The sequence below is a fragment of the Miniopterus natalensis genome, chromosome X (assembly GCF_054644295.1).
Source record: "Miniopterus natalensis isolate mMinNat1 chromosome X, mMinNat1.hap1, whole genome shotgun sequence".
Classification (NCBI taxonomy): domain Eukaryota; kingdom Metazoa; phylum Chordata; class Mammalia; order Chiroptera; family Miniopteridae; genus Miniopterus; species Miniopterus natalensis.
This window is the reverse complement of record NC_142103.1, coordinates 5,095,129-5,117,384: the sequence shown is the minus strand read 5'-3', so window position 1 is coordinate 5,117,384 and position 22,256 is coordinate 5,095,129. Positions and strand designations below refer to the sequence as shown.

The 22,256-nt window shown below is 37.1% G+C and overlaps 1 protein-coding gene across 2 annotated transcripts in view; it reads right to left on the bottom strand.

Annotated features, from left to right (window-relative positions):
* Window positions 1–22,256, bottom strand: part of FGF13 (fibroblast growth factor 13) — a 420,448-nt gene that overhangs the window by 38,530 nt on the left and 359,662 nt on the right. For both annotated transcript variants that reach the window (XM_016207241.2, XM_016207242.2), the window contains one exon: window positions 21,423–21,526. In XM_016207241.2, the coding sequence (XP_016062727.1) occupies window positions 21,423–21,526 (104 nt within the window). The remainder of the gene's footprint in view (window positions 1–21,422; window positions 21,527–22,256) is intronic.

The following is a 22,256-nucleotide window of genomic DNA, read 5'->3' as shown; positions in this document are numbered from 1 at the left end:
AAAAAGCAAGATTTGCTGATGCGTTGGGTATATACTATTAAAGAAAAGAGGCAAGGCAGCTCCGAGGACGTTCACCTAAGCAAGCAACTGGGAGGAGGAAGCTGCCATTTACTGAGATGGAGAATACTCTGGGTAAGAGCAAATTTGGGGAAGGGACATAAAGTTTTATTTGGATAAGTTAACTGAAAGATGCTAATTAGGCCCTCGAGTGGAAATGTCAAGGAAGTAGTTGATTTTAGGTAAGAGGGCCAGGCTGGAGATTTGGGGAGAGTATTTGAAGTCATGAGAGTGGTACATCAAGAGAGTGAATATAGAGAACAGAACAGAACAGGTCCAAGAACTGAGCCCTGAAACCCGCCAAAATCTAAAGGTGAGAAAAATAAGAACGAAGTTGAAAAGGAGACTTAGAAGGATGAGCCAGCGAAGGAGGAAAAACCAGGAGCGCGGTGTCCTGGAAGCCAACGGAAGAAAGTGTTTTCAGGAAGGAGCTGTGAGCTGCATCAGCTACCGCTGTTAGGTCAGAGAAGAGGAACACTGAGGGCTAGACATTCAATTGGGAAATAAGGAGGACACTGGTAACTTTGAGAAGAGTAATTGGGTAGAATAATGGGGGACAGGAAGCCTGATTGGAATGGATGTAAGAGAAAATGGGAGGGGATGAGATGAAGATGGGTACACAATTCTTTAAGGGGTTTAACAAATGGATTGGTAGCTGGCGAGGGGTGTATAATAAATAGATTTTTCTTATTTAAACTGGAAAAATAAGAGCATGTTAGTATGCTGATGGGAATTACATATTAGAGAGGGAAATTTGATGACAATGAAGGAGGGGCACAATTTTTGGGGTGATAATCTTCAGTAAGAGCGTGGGGTTGAATCCAGTATGAAACTGTAAGGACTGGCTCTACATAGGAGCAAAGAAAAGTGACCCATAATAATGGAGAAGGCAGGGTATGTGGGCATAGGTCTAAGTGGGTAAGTAGATATGGTGGTAGAAATACAAGGACATTTTATTCTGACTTTTTATTTTCTTTGTGAACAAGAATCTTAGCCTGAGGAGAGGGAGGAGACATACACAGAATTTCAGGAGAAGGTATGAAATAATCAATTAGGTCGGTATATAAAAGTAATTCAAATAAGGAAATTCTACAAATAGTAATGCTAATAAGGAGAAGGAGGGGGCGGAAGAAGAATGGTGGGGGGAGAGGAGGAGATATTAAGTGCTTACTAGTCCCAGGCCCTGTTTTATGGACTTTACATGTGCTAACAAATTTAAACCTCTCAACTCTATTACAGCATTTTCTGTTCTTCTCCCTATATTATATATGAGAAAACAAAGTACAGTCAGCAGCTCATCTGTACATGAATTGGCATAGATGTGAATTTAACTAGGGTTGAGGTGTTGCCAGTCAATGAAAATGGGGTGAGAGAAAGAAAATTTAATGAAATCCATGACGTATGAAAGAGTGATTATCGTGATGAATTGTGTCCCCTGAGCTGCGGGAGGAGATAAGTGAGGAAATGGAAGGGGGCAGGACTGAGAAACTGAAAAGGTTTTCCTGTAACCATACAGTCCTCCTAGTGGGATCGATAAAGTGTTAGTCTGGGGACTGCAAGGAATGAACTGCGGAGGTAGAAGGTCAAAGAGTAGGATGCTTGGAATGATAACGGGGGAGGTCCAAGGTTAGGGTCTAAAGTTTTGCATGAGTGGCTGAGACCGGGTGAATAACGTTATTGGAAAAGAAAATTCAAGGAACTGAGATTTAGAACACTTGAGACTCATCTACATGGGCTACTGTAATCAACAAGATTTATAGCAAGAGTAATGTTAGAAATTTTTAATTTTTTTTTCCAATTACAATTGACATTCAATATTATTTAATATTAGTTCCAAGTGTACAGTGTAGTGGTCGGACATCCATATAATTTACGAAGTGTTCCCCCAACAGATCTAGTACCCACCCGACACCATAGATAGTCAGGGCAATCTGACGGACTATATTCCCTACGCTGCACTGCACGTCCTCACGCCTATTTCATAACCACCAATCTGTACTTCAGAATCCCTTTGTTATAAAAACCTTAAGGAATCATAATAGTCATCTGCCATACTTTTAACTCTACATTGTACACCACAGGCAACAATAATTCTGTGAAAAAAAATTCTTGTGATTTTTATATTTATTTTGTTATCATTATTATTAATTTTATTCCCTTTTTTCACAATGATGCAATTCTGATCATCAGTTATGCATATCAGTGACAATGCCACATATTAAATCAACACTATTATAAGTCTAATGAAATAAAATTAATTTTAGAAACTTTGATAAAGGCATAAAAATACATGAGATAATAACCACTCTGAACGTGTCTCTTTTATAAAGAATGAGAGCCAAGAGATGGAGCGTGAGTCCTCCAAAAGGTTTTGTTGTTAGACCCTCTCAGTCTCTGCATTTTGTAGTAATTCAGGCTTCTGTTAAATCATGGAGAAAATACATGTTAGCTGCTAAGGCATCATTATTAATTAAGGGTTTAGCTTTAAAGGAGATATATTTGTTTTGAATGAATAAAAATATCTCCAATCTGTAGTAAAATGGCTTCATATAGAGATACTGTGTGGTGGTGACCAAAGATTAGACACAGCAGAAAAAGATATAAAGAAGAAAAAGGTGAAAAGCCCCTACTTCGGTGCACCTGCAGCTACCGGGTTGGTCCCTATGAGGTCTGTTAGCCCAGCAGCCTAAGGAAACAGGGTGAACTGGAAGCAGGTATAGGTTAATTTATGGGGCCATTCTGGGTTGAAAGGCATGTTAAAACATGAATGGGATTAATACACTTGGAAAACCCAGTTAAATGTTTACTACTGATTTATTTCCATGGATACATGTTTTCTTCACCATATGTCTCACTAAATTCAAACAAACTTATTTGGGCCTTAGTCCCCCATCTATACAAAAAGGTAGGCTATCAAGGGAAAATGATACATTATCTGAATTCAAGTAGATCATCCTGTTGGAGACTTAAGATTTCCTTATAAGGAATTCACGGAATTATAAATTCTTTCCTATCCATCGACCAACCAGAAATTTAAAAGGTTGAGAATATGATTAATATTTAAAACTTCCTTCAAATTTAGCTGATCCTTTCCCAGAGCTTTTAACTTTTCACAATGTGATGCAATGCATGTTAGCCATGCACTGATAAAACATCTCTGCAAAACAGTATAGTAGGGATGGAGGGGTGATATCTTAGGGAATAAAGTAGCATTCCAAATAAATTATCCCTTGAAATGGATAACTAAGCTGTTAGATTCAGTCATGTCAATTTTTCTTTTAGAAGCTTCCATGCACTCTTTGCTCCTTGCTGATGTACAGCATATCCCACTCACACACATCTCTGGTCCACAACAAAGGTAAGAAAGAAGAAAACTATGACTGTACAATTGTCACAGTGCCCAACTTGTGCACATTTATGACTGCACCATGTGTTTTTAATGCAAGATAGGTGAGCCATGGAAAGTCTTAGCTCTGAGATTATCCAAGACTTATATAACATGAACTTGCATGAGTGTCGTGTTTTTTTCCACTGACATTCCTCAGTTCACTTAATTTAGAAGAACTTTCAGCCTATAATGTACAAAGAAGTATGCTCCACAAAGTAAAACAGGATAACGGAGGGCCCATAAGAGATGTTTTTCTTTATAAAGATGTTTCATAAAAAACTCTTAAAAACTGACTGCTTTTCTACAAGCCACACTTGTAAGCTAAAATTAAATTTTAGACTCTACAATTGCATGACCCTCAAGAAATGTTTCCAAAATTTTTGTTACATAGAAGTCTGCCTTAGGCCAGTGTTCACTCAACCACAGTAATGGGGATACAAACATTTATTGAACACCTATATGTGCCAGACAATTCACATAAGTAATCTTATTGAACCTTAGGAATATGAAATACCCATTTAAATGAAGAATCTGAAGGTAAAAAATGTAAGATAATTGGTCCAAGGCAACATAGCTGGCAGGTAATGGGGAATGTATATGCTTATGATGCCTGTATTGGGTCTCAGAGGTGGGTTCTCCTTGAACAGGGAAAATAAGGCTATTTGTGGCTACTACTATAATTCCTTCACCTACGTTTCTATAAATATATTATGAGAGAGAAAATTTCATTCATTGACATGTCTAAGGAATATTTACAGTGCTCCTAAAGATTGTACCACTGAGATGGGCTGTCTCTTTAAGACAGAAAAAAACTGTCAACAGTAGGACGTTGTATCATAAATTTGTCAGCATTGTCCTACAAGTTAAATGTACTCAGAATCCTCACTGTTCTTGACAGAATTATACACACCTCTATCTTCAAATATATTTTAAAGGAGAAAACTGAGAACACTGATCTTACTGTGTTTCTCTAAAATGAAATAATTTGTGCATAACCCAGGAATTTTATAACAGATTCCATGTCCTCTAAAAGTTATCTTTAATTTCACTACCATTTAGAGATGAAAGGAGACTATAAACTAATGAAACAGCTTTTCCTGGCTCATTTATGAGGGAATAGGACAGAAATCCTTGGGTTGAATTTTAAGAAATCCCAAATGCCAGCATTTTTAATTTTGATAAAATTAAATATAAAGGAATAGATAAATGAAACTAAGTCAAACCTACGACATTAGCCTTTCCTCTCCCTTCAGACCACCAAAGCTTGGATGTTTTATCTGCTAACAATTCCTCTAAAAGAATCTCAAGCATGTTTTCTTGTCATCAAAATTAATATATATTCTAGGGAATTATAACTTGATAAATTCATAGAAGAGGGAAAATTCTCATGAATATATCAGAAGCTTGCTGATATTCTGTAGTAACACTAAAAACACCTGTTAACATAGTAAATAACTATGGTAACTTTGGAGGTAAATTTGTTGTAATTTGACATATGATTATATATTTGTTAAATCTTGCATATTCTGTTGCCCAGAGATCCCTTCTGATAAATACCAACTTTTCTAATACTGTTTTACTGGGTTTGGAATGAAACTATAGAATGGATAATTACCATCTGAGAAAGTAAAGCCTCTAACTACCACAATTATCCACATTAATTCAAATTGCATGAAAACAGAAATAACAAATGTTTGGAAGACTGCACTATGGAGGAAACTAAACAAACCAGCACACACACACACACACACACACACACACACCCTGATATTAACAGAGGAGGAAAATAATGCATTTTCTCTTGTTGTATAGGGTAATAAGATTTGAGTTTGAAGTCCACTTGATGTGTTTCCTGAGGCATTACCAGTGAGTCAAGGAAACAGAGGAGGCAAGTAAATCTTACCATAGATGCTGTAATAACTAAGTGCACCATAAAAGTTTATTTCTGCCAGGCCGGGCGGGGCTCAGCGGTGGAGCATCGACCTGGGATCCAGGCGATCGGGGTTCGATTCCTGGTCAGGGCACAGGCCCGGGTTGCGGGCTCAATCAATGACTCTCTCATCACTGATGTTTCTCTCTCTCTCCCTCTCCCTTCCTCTCTCTGAAGTCAATAAAGAGATATTAAAAAAAAAAGTTCATTTCTAAGCCCAATGAGAATTTCTTCTGTTTAGAAATATCTATGCATGTACCTTACCATTTTCAAAAGCTGCCTCCCTCCCTTTATATACAGAAAATTGCCATATTTTGACACTGTTTACACATTCATTTATTATATGAGTCATAGACCATGGAAATGTGACATTTTCCATAGTTCAATGGGATGAAGAGAAGGACCATTAAGTAGAGGCAATTAGAAGGCACAGTCATCCTTTATTGGTCAAGCTCAATTATGCTCCCAGTGGAATCTTAATGTTACTTTTATATAAATAAACCAAATAATCAAAGGCAGAGAAATAGAAAATAATGTTTTCATGGAAGATTCATTAGAAACCCATTTCTACTGTTTTTTAAAGTAAGTTTTCATTGTTGACATTATTATAAATGTTCCCTATCTTCCCTACTTCCCCCCCCCCACCCTAGGCCTTCACCACACTCTTGTCCGTGGCCCTGGGCTATGCATATATGCATACCAGCCTCTCCCCACCCACTCCTCTACCCCTCAACTTCCCCCTGAGATCTGTCAGTCTGTTCCATGCTTCCATGCCTCTGGACTTACTTTGTCAGTTTATTTTGTTCAGTAGATTCCACATATAAGTAAAATCATGTGATATTTGTCTTTCTCTAACTGGCTTATTTCACTTAGCATAATACTCTCCAGGTCTATCCATGCTGTCTCAAAGGGTAAGACATCCTGATCATGAATAGAAAATAATTATTCATTTCCTCAGGTATAATCTATCTCTTTCAAAGACTATCCCCTGGCCAATCTGTACTAAGGAGCACTCATTCAATGTATATACTACTTAACCCCATTGCTGTGGATTTTATTAAAAATTTAATGATGAATGAAAAGTTGAGGTATTTGTGGCTTGCAAAATACACTCCAGGGCCACAGGAATCAAATTTTATACTCTCATTTAATATTTGAAGTAACTGAGATTCTGACAAAGGAAAGGAGCTGCCCAAGTTCATACATTTATTTGAAGAGGGTTTACAAGCTGCATTCCCAGATTTCTAATTCAGTGTATCCACCAACGAAATTGTGATATCACTACTTGTTCGATCAGTGTTTCTCATGTATTAAAAAAAGACAATCAAATAGCATGTTATTCACCACTATTCTGGAATGGTGACAAAGATCTTGTATACACATAAACCTCTATAATGACGAAGGAGAGAGACGTGTGCACATACACATGGAAATACACATGTACCTTGGATCTCTAAATGGCTCCTTACTAAACTGTATCATTTTTGGTTCAGTCATCTCTTATTATGTAAAAGAGAGTGTCATTTATTTTCTCTCAATCTTTGGCCTTTTACATAGTAAAATTTTCTTCTCTCATCTATATACTAAATATTAGTATAGTGCCTACTGGATATTTAGTAATGAATTCGGTCTGGTGGGGAATATAAAAGGAAAGGCACCATTCTTATCCACAAATAACTTAAATATTGTTCGGTGATACCAGATTTACACACAAGAAACATCTGGAGAATAAAAGAGGTACATAAAAATAATACACACGTTGTGTTGTGAGAACACAAAATGAGGCACTGTGATGCTTATATGAGCTTTTATAAGGTTGTAACATTACAAGAAAATACGCTGATATTATCAGATACTTCTTTAAAGTTTGTATTTACAATCGATTCAACAAAGCCCAACAGAGTTATGGCCTTTAGGATGTGTAATCCATCTTCTATCAAGGGACTTTTGCTAAATAAAAATGTGAAGGCAGTGAGTCCTTTCATGAGCAATTCAGGAGAGAAGGTAATTATTGTAGACAAAACAAACAAAGCAAAATCAAACAAGAAATCCTATCTCGTTTGAATTCAGAATGCCACACCTGAAGGGAAAACGACTACTAGGTATTCCTATAAAAATAAGGATTAAAATTGAGTTGGCAAGGAAGCTTCTTTTAGCAACCACAAGGAAATACAATTAAACTGTGTAGAGGAACAAGTTTCCCTTGAATTAAGTGGAATGACCACTGACGGTACATGACTGCCGTCGGGGCTGCCACTGATATCATAACAGCAAGAACAATTTTCTAAGACCTTTGAAAACTATACGAATGTGCCACAATATCATATCAGAGGTAGTGATTCTAGAATTCTGCAGAAGACTAAGACTCATGAAACAACAAAAAAAGTTCAAGAAAAAAGTTCCAAGAAAGCCACTTAATGTTTCTTGGTAGTAGTGCCTCACATATGAAGATTATTCTAGAATGATGAAGAACCCTTTCAGTGTGACTCTAGGCCATAATGAAAAAATTTAAATGGACAAAATGATGAATTTCAAGTTACTATTTTTTATTTGTTGTTACAAAATATACCTATTGTGACATTGCATTTAATTCAGCACTACAAAATAGCAATCCAAATACACTTTTACTTGACCAGCTGTCAAGTACACATACTATGATATAAGATAAGGTGATGTAGACAATAGGGCTATGAAAGAATAAATCACCATACATAATATTATGTATTTTGATATTATTATTGCAGTGGGCTATCTCTATAAATTTACCCTTAGAGTCCTAGAGACAGGACAAACTTAGAATAGAAACTCTTTTTATAGTAAAGGTTCTTTGGCATGACACAAACTAAACTCTCACATGGGATCCTTCTACACAGAAAAGTACATTTACTTCAGGGTTCCCATGAACTTTTGACTCATCATGGGTTCTGTATAGCAGCTCTGCATGTGGCTTTCCTAAAAGATTAATTTCCTCAATATATTGAATGAAACACTGGTTCATGATGAAATGGTAATAGAGTAGGGTGGCAACAATAAGAGCAAATAAAGGTTAAATAAGATCTGATAAAAAGGACAAATTTTCTCCTAAATTCTAAGAGAAAATGCATTATTAATGCAAAGCATTCTGGTTCGCTTCCATTTTCCCCTAATGCTCCAACAAATGTTTGAAAATGCAGTGTAGCCACTCGGCTGGGCCAAGCCATATGCCAATTTATAACCAATGAAAGAGTCATTGATTCGTTAAGAAATTAAATGTTGCTAACATTCAGAAAAAGAAAGTGTTATTGTGCTTATAAAAGTGAAATGAGAACATGTTGAACAGTTTGTGAAGTAATTAAGTAATGTGCCAGAAATAAACAACCTGCTTGAAGATACTTTCCAGGTTTTTTCACAGTGGGCGCTATTTTCATTTCCCCTGCCTTAAAAAACGCCATATGAAGTTTGAGATCTCTCAGGTTAAAGAGCAATGAGCCATACAAAAAGCAGGATTTAATTACTAATAGATATTATTTATTCAGTAAGTCAGTGGGTTGATATCTCATACTCTTATGATAATTTCATATATACAGATCTTAATATACTTTTACCTCTATACAAATTACAATGATATATTGGTTTAATTTCTTGGATTCCTGAATTTTGGATTTGATGAAATCTACATAATGTCAACTAAGAATTTCTACCATTTTATGGGATACATTTACATGGAAACAGGGATGATTAGGTGCCTGGACCAGGTGCTCCCACACTACTGAACCCCAAGGATAGAGGTCAGCACTTTGCGGCTAGTCAGAATTTCAGGGAGCACTAATGACCTTGGGGAAGCAACTGCACTTCGTTTTCATTTTGGCTCCCCCAACTGCCCTGCCCGAAGGTTCCAACTGTCAAAAAGAAAGGTAACTGGGTCTGAAAAAAATCTAGTCCAGGACTGTTTCAAAAACATCTGGGATTCTTAGATTTCTTTACTGTTATTGTACCTCATCTACATTCTTGCATCTTTTGAATGTTTTAAGGGTGTTTACTTACAAAAATAACAACTATCCAGGCAGCCTGTAGCAAAACAACTGCCACTCTTTGGCCACATCCAGATGCAAGGCCCTGAGAGGCAGAGCCCTTACCTACTGACAACAAGAACCAAGAGCAGCAGACGAACATCACCGGACCGTGTTATAGATACTGAAAAACAAACTAAACAAAACACCTCCCCTGATGCCGAAACTCCACTGGTCTCATGAAGGCTTCAGAGGTTCGAGACAGCAGCTACTGATGAGGGTGGTGAATGCAAGGATACAATGATGGAAAGGAAAAAAGCCTCCACCTCAAACTCTGGAAAGAAGGCTACCAAAAGAGCTTCCAAACCACATAAAATAAAATGCTGCCCTACGTGTCTTGGGTGTGGACAGAAACCAGGCCAAGGTCCAGAGCAAAGAAAAGCACCCATCATGGCTCTGTTGACCTGTATCCTCAAGGTTAATTACTGGTTTGAAGATAGTCGCATGCCTAAGTCAAAGACACTCACTAGCAGTTAAAGTGTTTCCCAGGCCTATTATCTTCTGTAAAGTTTAAGAATTGTTGGATGGGCCTGGAGAATAATATGCTAAGTGAAATAAGCCAGACAGAGAAAGACAAACATCACATGATCTCACATGTGGAATCTAAAGAGCTTAATAAACTGATGAATAAAATAGGTTCAGTGACATAGAAGCATGGAACAGACTGAGGAATCTCAGAGGGAAGGTGGGGGGTGGGGGGTGGGGAGAGATTAACCAAAGAATTTATATGCATATATGCACAACCCATGGACAGGGACAATGGTGTGGAGAGGGCCTGGGGAGAGGGGTGGGGCAGGTTGGAAAGGTTCAACGGAGAGAAAAAGAGACATCCGTTAATATTTTGAATAAAAAAATAGAGAATTGTTAGATTCAAATACCCTTGTGACATAGAAGTGCTTTGGTTTATTCATAGCTCTACTGGAAGCAAAACTTTTTAATTTGAGGAAAAAATTCTATTTAGAAACAGAGGAGAACAAAGCAGCACAATAATCTGGCTAGGTGACTTCTGTTGTTGGTCAGGATATTAGGAGTGCAAATGTAATAAACTACTTTAATAAATATGCTTTTTATCCACTTACTGTCCCTAGTGTTAACCACTCAGCTAACCACCCATCTAATCAGAGACAAATGGTACGTGAGTAACAGGGATCTCAGAGCAAGAGGTGATACGGGTCAACACCTTGCTCCATTTCTACAGCAGCCATAAAAAGTCACGGGCAGGAAACGGTAATTCCATTCTGGAGAAATGGACACTTGGTATTCGTCAAAATATCCGGTGTTAATATATCTTGCATATTATAGCTCCAAGAAGCTGTATCTCTGTCTATGGGTCAGCATTGCTTCTCTCTGCTTTGCTTACTGCTGCAGCATGCAATTATAGAAAAATGAAGAATAAGATTTCCCTGGGTCAATGTCCAAACATGTGAAGTAGACTCATAGACTTAAAGCTTTGGTTGGTTGAATCCACTGTAAGTCACCTGTGTTACACAGTGGGAGACTTTTTTATTTTTTTGTTTTTGAATATATCTTTATTGATTTCAGAGAGAGGAAGGGAGAGGGAGAGACAGAGATAGAAACATCAATGATGAGAGAGTCATTGATCGAGCCCGCAACCCGGGCCTGTGCCCTGACCGGGAATCGAACCCCGATCGCCTGGATCCTAGGTCGACGCTCAACCGCTGAGCCACGCCCGGCCGGGCAGTGGGAGGCTTTTTTAGAGCCACTTATTTAACAAACTCTTAAAACACTTCAACTTATATCATTTCTTGATATAATTAAAACCCACTTTTCCATTGTATGCAATTTTACCTTCCCAAGACACATACACATGGTCTTAATGTGATCTGCTGAAGATTGTGGTTCTAAACATCCGATATATATTGTTCAATAAAACTGGTACATTTCCATAATGATGCATTCTCACACACCCTCAACCCCAAGAGCATTCAAATCGTTTCCCTAGGTGGAATTTTCTAGCAGTGTGTTCTGGACTAAAAATAGCATTGCATGGCTGCAGAAGTTGGGGAGAAACAGTTTATGCTGATCCTTCCTGTAGTAGATCAACTATTAACAATTAGGACTGAACATAAGACGCGTCTGATGCAAACTGCAGCCTTTGTTAGTACAGATCAATGTGACCACTGTTTGGGGTGCCTAGTACCTTGTGGATGTTCCACAAATATCTGGTAGTTGATTGGTTGACAAAGCTTCTGAACCCATTCATGCCTCAGTTTCTCTGGGAGTATAAATGGGTGACTGAGCTTTCTGAGACTAGATGAAAGAAGAACGTTTTCAGGAAATCTCTCCTTCAAGAGTTACGATACAGTATTGGAAGTACTCAGCTTCAGGTCTCCTCTAGGCTTCTTTGGGCAAATAGCCTACAAAGAGGCTCTTTCATTAACACTTCCATTACAGTCCATACAAGGGAATATTTTATACAATATTTGTGAGAATTCTTTAATCAGGCAACCAAACACTTTTGTTATTGTAGCCCTGCTGATTTTGTGGCTAGATTACAGCAATAGATTTGTCATGAACAGGCTTTTTTGTTACAATATTTGCTATATACAATGAAGTTTTACATGTTGGAATCTCACTTCTGAAAGCTATAACTGTCATTTTCTGGTGTTTCGTTGTCAATTATGAAAGTACTATGGAATGATTCATACCCTCCCTCTGGTGAGCATTTTTCATCCTCTGCATTGTAGCAGTCTGCATTCTAACACCTTGGAGTTGGTTATTTACATTTGACTTTTCCAAATCTCTATAATAATTTTTTCTCAGGTAAAAATGGACATCATCTTTAATTCAGGATACTCACGTAATATGCTGACCGAGAATTCTTATACATATCTGAGGCCCTTAAGGAAGTGGATATTATATATTATAACTACTGGCTATATGCAAAATCTACATAAGAAATCAACTGAGGCTTTCCCAGTAGTTACACTTCCAGGACCGTCAAAAGCAGTTAGCATCAGAGTATCTGAGGAATAACTTAATCAGAATGTTAGCACAGACTTGCTATCTGTTCACACATTCAGCCTGGGCAAAACATATTAAATACATTAGTCAGGGGTTTTCCAGTTATTAACCTTGGTTCCAGCTATTATACTGATTAAAGTAATGCTTTCATTTAAACTTTCCCTTTAAGCAGTGCAACCACTGATACTAGTGCTGTTGCCTTCAATTTTTGTGTGTGTCTCAGTCATTTACTTTCTTATATAATCCTAAAATGTTAACACTTGAGAGGATCCATGAAAGGTTATAATTGGGGCCCTTTAACTTATTTTAAATATTCCATGGGGCTGACAAATTACATTATATGCCTTCATTGTTTGTTATATACGTTAATTATTTTAATAAATATTTATTAAAAAGGTAATTTTTACTGGGCATTACTCTATGACTAAGGGGAGGTGAAGAGAAATCAAATTAGTTACTACTTAATGAGTATGATTTGTTAGGTAAACTATTTTAAAACACAACTTTAATGGAAAGAAGGGCAATAAGAAAAAAAGGTCTTTATTGTTTCTGTGGATTAAAATTGTACAAACATTTAAGGCTGCTGTTTTCCTGTTGACTTGCTGTCTGGAGGCTCTACTCATTAATGTGAACGGGGTGTTAAATGCCCACTCTGACTGTATTACTATCGTTCTCTCCCTTCCTGTTCATCGAGATTCGCTTTACACATTTAGGTGCCCCTATGTTGGGTGCAAAAATGTTTACAACAGTTGTATCTTCTTGTTGGATTCTCCCTTTATCCTTATATAATGTCCTTCTTTGTCTCTTACCATAGCATTTGTTTCAAACAGACTCACAGATACTGAGAACAGGCTGGCGGCTGTCAGAAGGGAGGGGTTGGGCTGGGTGGAAAGGGAGAAGAGATTAAGCCCAAAACAACAACAACAACAAACTCAAAGGCAGACAACAGTGTGGTGATGACCAGAGGGAAGGGAGGGGGGAGGGAGGGGAGGGGAAAGGGGGAGAAATGGTGATGGAAGGAGGCTTGACTTTTGGCGGTGAACACATAATACAATATACAGATAGTGTGTTGTAGAATTGTACACCTGAAACCTACATAATTTTATCAACCAATGTCACCCCAATAAATTCAGCTAAAATTACACTGCAACGCTGTAAAGATATTAACAAAACAAAAAATATATATAATTATGTAAACAAGAACGCAGAAACTAAAAATGATATTTGCACCAAGACTTGAGATTCACTGGAGAATTACATGAAATGTAGCCAAAAGTCTTATTTTCTGTTTTATAAAGCTATTAAGCATTACTAAATATGTCTATAGGACAACCTCTAAAGATATTTCATGTCCAGTATAGGATATATATTTAAAACAGAATTATTTTAAATAATTCACCCCATAATAACAACAGAGCAATAAATACAAGATTGGTTTCTTCCATTTGTATCTCCTGTGTGTGTCGTATGTGCGTCCAGGTGTGTGTGTGCACGTGTGTGTGCATGATGCATTACCTACTTACATCTGGCTTTACCTGCTTAATTTCTTCTTTACTGTTCTTGCCAATTATTTTATTCTTTAGCTCCAAGAGACTGGCTTTTTCCCTACAAATATAAATTTTGCTTCTGAGTTAAAGCCATGAGACACTCTTTTAAATATGTGCCCCATGACCTCTCCTTTGGACTATTTTTTCAGCTTGGCCTCAGAAACATTATACAGAGCCAGCCTTGTGCTATTTAGCTACAACTACTCTTGCGCCCTTGATTTCTGAGCAAGTGCGATCCTTAGTCATTCTTTCCCCTATGAAACTAGACCTTCACCCTGAATAATTTACCAGGTTGGGTTACTTTTTTTTTTTTTTTACAGAGACCATGAAGAAAAGGCACTTGACTTTGAAGGTACAACTAACCAGATTTATCTTATTTCATATTCAAATAATACCGAGCTAGGTTTTCTTTCACATTTGAAGGAAACTTCCATTAACTGCGAAAAGAACTAAGTCTGTGAAATAATCTGGGACTTGGGAAATGTATTTCAGGTTTGAAAATTATGCTGATTCACTGGTATTCTGAAGGAATATCTAAGACGAACACAGCTACTTCAATATATTTTTCAATACAATAATTTTAATGACTTCTAACTCAACAGCACCAACACAATAACTTAAAGCCTCTTTAAAACATACAATTTAGCTCCTTGAGCTAGCAGAGCCATTCAGCAGCAAATAAAATGTGATTATTTTCTCTGCTTTTCTTCCTGTGAAACAATTTCATTTTCTTCTTTTTTACATTTTCAGTGATACCACTCAGAAATATGTATGTAAGTGTATAACTTCCCTTATACACCATAACCAATTTGTCTGGACTGAAAATGCCCATCAAAAATGTTTATCCCACAGTCACTGAAACCAAAAGTTTGTTAGATGTAGGCACCAAAATTGGGAAACTAAGTTTTCATAGTCAAGACTTCTCTAACTTTATATTAAGTAAATCAAATTCAATAATTTTTGAATTAAATGAAGTATACAAATAAGCTAAAGCTATAATCGGAATTTAAAATTTATTTGTGCCTACTTGTTTAGTAGGGGGTGTTATATGTGATGGCTACTGGCTATATGCAAAATCCATCCATGAAATCAATTTTTATTTGAAAATGATCATTTTCTTCTATATTAAATATGATATGCTCATGTTTGTTTTAAATCTATTTCCTTTTATAATTGACCCAAACCTACTTCCTTAAAGAGCCATAATATTTAAACCAGCACCCTGCACTTAATTCTATTAAATATATAAGCCTCTATGATAAAAACCCTGGAAGTTAAAATTATATGAACTTGCTGATATACAGATCTGACATAACATTTTGCATGCTACAAACGTTTGCTAGGAGTACATTCATCACTCTGAATTGATCGATGAGTTCACCTAAACTTTAACATCCTTTCTATATTAGAATATGAGCTATAACTGTGAAGCCATATCACTGAAAATTAGGTCTTAAATTGTCACACACTAAAATCAGATGAACTAAACAAATCTGTAGAAGTAAGCTCACAGTTGATAGCTAAATGTACTGAACACCTGAAGCACCTTAACATAAACCAATCCTCTACCCTCAGTATGAAATTAAGACATAAATCAGAATCAAATTTTAATTCACCTGGACAATATAAACCAACCTTCCATTAAAGAATAGTATTTAAGCACAATGACTAGAGTGTTGAACCCATAAAATCCTTTGCTGCTGGATCCTGTTTTTATGATTCTTGTTCACTTGGGGGGGGGGGGAAGGTTAATTTTTCACTACTTCAATTTAACTATTAGTCATTTCTCAATTTATTAACTAATTATCTTATTTTTCTAAATAGGTTTGTGATTCCTGGAAACAGGTTAAAGACTTGGCTCTTAGGAGCAGGATATTTATTCCAAGTGTTTCTGAATAGATTATTTACTAGTTGCAAAAGAGAGGGGAAAAAGCAAGAACTATATATTGGAAAAATCAGACAATATTTTGATTGGATCATCAAAATTTACATCTGTGATGGGAGAAGAAACCTGGTAAGTTAAGGTATGTGGTAATAATCCAGTAAAGAAGGAAAATATGTCCCCTTTGTTCAGATTCCAAGTCTGACTGGGCCCCTGGGGTCAAGTCGCACACACACTGCCTCACGGCCACGGCGTCAGGCTGACTCTCAGAGAGGCTTGCTTTCTGGTTTTGCATCTAGTTTGTGGTGGTCCCGAGACCATAAAACAAGGCAGTAAAATTACTCCTGTAAGTCCTTTCTAGAATGGAAAAAGGTTTACTTGTCAAATAATTTCTACTTGTCCACACAATTTAGCTACATTAACCCTAACAATAACCCAAGTAACAGTTTGGACTCTGGAAACAGAAAACTAGTGTTCATGGAAGGTAAGTAATTAGGCAGATAAAAATACTACTGCACTGTGGAACATTTCAAAGTCAAGAAAAAATGCTTTTGGTTTAACTTTGAGTTTTTATTATCCGGTTTCTAATATCTATTATTACTCTTCTATTAAAACAGATCCTAGGACATTAATAACATTTTCACATTTAAGATTCTTGATTGTCTATAGTTAATGTTTATTTATTTCAAGCAATTTTGAAATACGTATTACAAGTAGGTTTATACTATTAAATATTTATACTATTAAGTTTTGAAGAACTCTCAAAAGCATGTGTACAATTCATTATTACTGGTAAAGAAAACCAGAAGGTATGAACAAAGTTGTCCATGCACAATGAATAATTTCCTTATAGTTCCAGAAAGACTTAGTTATATCATGGACAAAAGTAAATGTGTTATGAAATAATGGCTAATTATGATTCTCTGTGCCACAGATGGTTTCTCACTGCCACTTGAGCCTACATCAAGTCTGTCCCTCATGGCAACAAGAAAAAAAAGGAGGGGGGAGGGTGCAGTGCAAGAATCCTGAGATTAATCACGGGAAGTAAACTGCTATCTCTGCAGCAATAACAACATGGAGATATTATTTGTTCATTTAAGGGACAAAAGGGGAGAAGATACGGTAAAAATGTAAAATTGAATGTAAAAGAAATGAAGGGTGTAGAAGCATAAATGAAAAAGTAGAAAAAGGAAATAAGAAAGCTCTTCCAAGGATCAGCCTTTTTCTACATTTCAAGAAATCGTCCTACAGAAGGTAAAGGCAGTATTTTTGCAAGAGTAGAAAAATAAGATCAGGAATTTCAAATAAAGGATAAAGTACGTATAAATCCATGATTTCTGATTTCATTGCAGGGGTTCTGAATGCTATTCAACAATCATTTTTCTTAGGCCCCCGCCAGTTTTTAACCCATGCTACACATTAGCCTCAGCTGGGTGGCTTCAGGAAATATTCATGCACAGACCCGACCCTGATATTTTGATACAACTGGTTTGGCTGTAGCACAGAATGGAATTCTTTTTAAAGATCCCCAGGTGATTCTAATAGGTAGCTAAGGTTGAGAACTATTATCTCCTTAGGGATCAGCAAACATTTTTTTTGGAAAAGGGCAAGATAGTACACAATCTGGGCTTGTGGGCCACAAGGTCTCTGTTACAACCATGAAACTCCGCTGTTACAGCACAAAAGCAGCCACAGACAATATGTGAATAATGGGGTGACTGAATGTGTTCCAATAAAACTTTATTCACAAAACAGGCAGTAGGCCCTATTTGGTCCATGGGCCACAGTTTACCTGCCCCTGGTCATTAGAGTATTTCCTCCTCCCTTTCCCAAAACGACTATTCCAAGCATTCGCCTAAGCCATCCCCATGCCTCTGATTCCAGCAGGCAGCCTCTCATTCTGCTCAGTGGGAAAATACAGATCATCCGCCTGGAAACCCTTCCAGTCCCTCGCCCATCGCCCGCAGACTTACTGCACCTCCATCCGCCTCTGTCCCCATCTCTTTGCCTCCTATTGCAGCCGTGACCCTTCTTTTCAAAGTGAGCCTAATCCTTCCAGTTGTGCTCAATTCCGTCACCCTTCCCGACTCCTCTGGGGCCCCACTCCATAAAGGATCCCGTTTCATATGTCTTTAAGTTTTCCCTCCCTACTGGCGCTTTCCCTTCAGCTAATAAATATATTCAAGTGTCTTAAGCAAAGAGCCACCAGAGCCTTCGACAATCTTGTGCCCTCCCCATACTCACCCACAGCTCCCCTTCCCTTAGCAATTCTACGCCTACGGCCTCTACTTCCTCTCTTCCCATTTGCTCACTCCCTAAGCCACTAATCTGGCTTCTGTCTCCACCGAAAGTGCTCTTGTCAAGGTCACTGAAGACCTTCATATGGATAGAACAAGTTCTTGTTTCACTTGTTTTCTCTAAAGCACTTGGCATTGCTGATTGTTCTGAAAACTCTCTCTCTGTTCAGCTTTTGCAATACCATGATATCTGCCACAATGAGTTCGGCTGCTGCTGGCCAGTCCATGCTGGTATTCCCTAATATTATAAATAATCTTTTCTTCTTATGTTACATATTCTCTGAACTATTCTCATGGCACCAACCACCACCTCCTACATGTGACAATAACTCCCACTTTTTATCTCTGCCTCACATCTCTTTCTCAAGCTACGGTTTGTACTCAGGTATCTTTTTTCCCAATTCTGCCCTTTTTCTTTTGTTCTTCATTTTGGTTAATAACTTCACCATTAACCCAACTGCCAAAGGTGAAATTCTCCCTCTCCCTCAGGACCCCTACTAATCTACTATTGTGCAAAATTAAAAAAAAAAAAAATCTTTACCTGAAGATATTTTATTTTCATATGTGCGGTGAGTGGCCACCATACATATTCAACCATCCATGGTAGTCCTGTTTTCCCTCCAAATCTAATCGGCCACTAAATTCTGATGATTCTACCTCTAAAATAGCTTCTGAATCCATCTCCTTTCAGCTTTTGCCCCTGCAAATGCTTTAAGGTAGTCCTTTGTCATCCCTCACCAAGATTATTTTCAATAACTTTCTAACATTTGTTTTACTTGCCCACATTAGTAGCTCCTACTTCACTCTCTTACTTTGCTTCCTCCTTAGGTCACTGTGCAATCGTATCTTCTCTTTGCTAAGTGGCAGCTAACAACTGCATACGGCCCTTCAGCAGCAGACACCATGGTTTTATGTAAGGGAAGACTGATCCTTCCTTGTCCGAATGAAGCATTACATTCATTTAGCTTTTTGGTCACAGGGACACAAGTCGTTGAAGTCATTAAAACAGACTCTATCCTAAGAGAGTCTGAGCACCACACTTTAAATACATAGTTTCTTTTCCTTAATATCAAGTGCATACTGAAGGTTCCTGCCTGCTGGCTGCCCAACATGGAAAGGAATCTCGTCAATCCACAGGGTTACTGGGCAGCCCTCCTCAGAAATGAGCCCACATTGGCATTTGCACGTTTGTTAGAATAACGGTCCATTTGAATGGTAGGCTATACATTTTTTGTTTTATTTTATTATTTCATTTTATATTTTCCATCACCCTTTATCCCCTCTACGCCCTCTTCCCCTCCCCCCACACTCTTGTCCATGTCCATGAGTTCTCTCTCTCTCTTTTTTTCTTTTTTGCTCAATCCCTCCGCCAGCAGCCCACCCTACCAGAGCTGTCTGCCTGCTCTCTGTCTATGAGTCTGTCTCTATTTTGCTTGGTAGTTCGGTTTGTTCATTAAATTCCATATATGAGTGAAATCATATGGTATTTATTATGCTAAGTGAAAAAAGCCAGTCAGAGAAAGGTAGGCTATACATTTTTAATATCAGTTCCCTAAAGGTAATACTGAATGTCCTAAATTTCCTGAATGAGGGAAACTGACATATTACCTAACTTAAATGACATTTTTTTTCATTCTAACATAAATATTATTTCCATTAAAAACAAAACAAAACACCTATTGTAACAAGAATAAAAAATGTCAACTCTTCTCATCATGGCACTATAATGGTGACCACAACTCAGTGAAATTATTTCCTGGAAATTATTTCCTATGCTATCTGGTATTTATCTTCTCAAAAGTATGCCCAGTATATTACATTTCCTTCCCATGCCTAAATAGTAGTTTCAGAAATCAGTCATTTATTTATTAAAAACCTACCTTTGCATCTGGTCCCGTTGAGGTAGTCTGTTGATCTGAATGAGTTCAACTAAAATCCTTCATTATTAAATTATCTTACCTTGAGGCACAAATCTGAAAAGTAAATCCCCTTTCCTATCTTTTATAATAATAGTAATGTATTAATAAAGTGACATATTTCATGAAGTTTGCAATAAATCCAAATCTTTCATTTGTAAAAAGAATAAAACCCCTGCATTTATTAAACAATAAGACAGTTAAAATAGCCTGATAGGAATACTGATAGTGACCAGGCTTTGAGGATTATGCTGATAATTAATATTTTATCATAATACAAAATAGACTACCCAGTTCACCAAATGAATGGGCCCTTTATATTCTTGCTCTTCTCCAACCTCTCTCTCCCATCTTGCCCTCTGAAAAACAGGGTTAGGGCACACTTTCCTTCCATGTCTTCCGAGAGTCTCTCTATATACCTGACTTTGAAATAAATTCTGGAAACATGAGAGAGCAAGAGTAGCTAAAGGTGACTACTTTTGCAGTTGGAGGAATAGATAACCTCCTTCAAGGTTATCTAGTCGAAGTTTTGCAAGAAATTTCTCCATTTTTAACATCTCATCCTTTTTAAAAAAAAATACATGAAATTCAAAACAAAGGTTAAAAATATTCATATATTAAGTGGTCTCCTGTAATTTGTAACCAGATCTACTGATAAGAATAAAATCCTAAACCTGGTGTTGTTCCATTTCCGTCTATATTTAAATGTTAAAAAACCCCCACAAAAACCCAAACCCCTTAAATCTTAATTTGGCCCCATGTTCCCAATATTGAATTGTTGTCTACAATGTTTATAAATTTCTTGGGAAAAGTTCTATTTTTTACTCTGTTCATTACAAACTTGTAAGAAAAAGGTAAGCAGAAATGTGCATGTAAGGAGAGGGTGAACTGTTCTTGATGGAAAAATAGTATTTAAAGTAGACACAGCAAACATGAACTAACTGAACTGAAGATAAGAAACAGAAGCACTTCTAGAACTGTCCTTTATGTCCCAGACCTGATCTGAGAAAGAGGTCTCATTAACTTCTTGAGAAATAAACATGGATAAATACATGTTGAACTGAGTTATAGAAATGGCTTTCCCACAGCTGCAAAGCAGGACAGTTACATAAAATAATAACCCAAATGCCACTGTATGCAAAAACGTTTAGTGGATCTTTGATTTTATACCAAAAATGTTAGCTTCAAAGATTAATTAGAAATAAATATCATTTTCACTGGGAGTTAAGTTCTCCTTTCAAATGAGGTTTTTCCATCAAGAACATTCTTTCTTCCATCACAGAAAGCTGCCATAACATATATGCAGTATATTTTATTTCATGTCAGATAAAAACTATAACAGTTAAAACACGAGCTCAGTGAAAGGCTTACCGAGGTGTACAGGTATCCCTCGCTGTTCATTGCTAAATACAGCTTGGTTTGAACTCCTTGAATAGCCACCACTCGAAGTCCCACAGGGATGAGATTAAACAGAGCTGAAATCAAAAAGAATGTGAAAACAATGTTATATTCTGAATTCCACAGATTTCAAAGTTTCCAAAAGCAGGATCTGGTCCTGCAAAAGAGATGTGTGCTTGGTAAGAAAAGACAGACACTATATTTATTTACGCACATACAGATATAGTGTCTCTTCCACCCTTTAGGATACTTGACTCATGGTTGCAGTCACATAACTGGGACTATAAGCACATATACTCAAACACCCTGGAGAAAATGGAAGACAATTCCATGGTTTACATAGTGTTGAAGGTGGGGAATCATAAGTCTTCTGGAGAGATCCAGTTCCAGAAATTGGTCTATATATTAAATAGCTTTATCCTCAACAAATGAAGGTTTTAATCTGCTCCTTAGATAATTGTTGAAATTCACAGAGGCAGCTACAATATAACACGTGGGGAGAAATTCCTAGAATCTTAGAAAAGACACTAGTCCAATTCTCTCATCTAAATTATATTATTTCCATTGCAACAACCCAAAAATAAATCCAGGCCTTGGAAAAAAAAAAAAAAGGCATTTTTGTACTCATGTTCCCAGAGTAGTATTTCTTAAAGAACCAACATTTTCCAAGATAGGGTTGAGAGGGGTCTTAGCTTTTAATCTCTAGGAGCAAAGCTTATAGGAATAAAGATAATGAACTTGATGGGTTGATTTCTTTTTAATTAATTAATTTTTGCAAAACAGTTGTAAGTGGGCAGCCAGCTAATG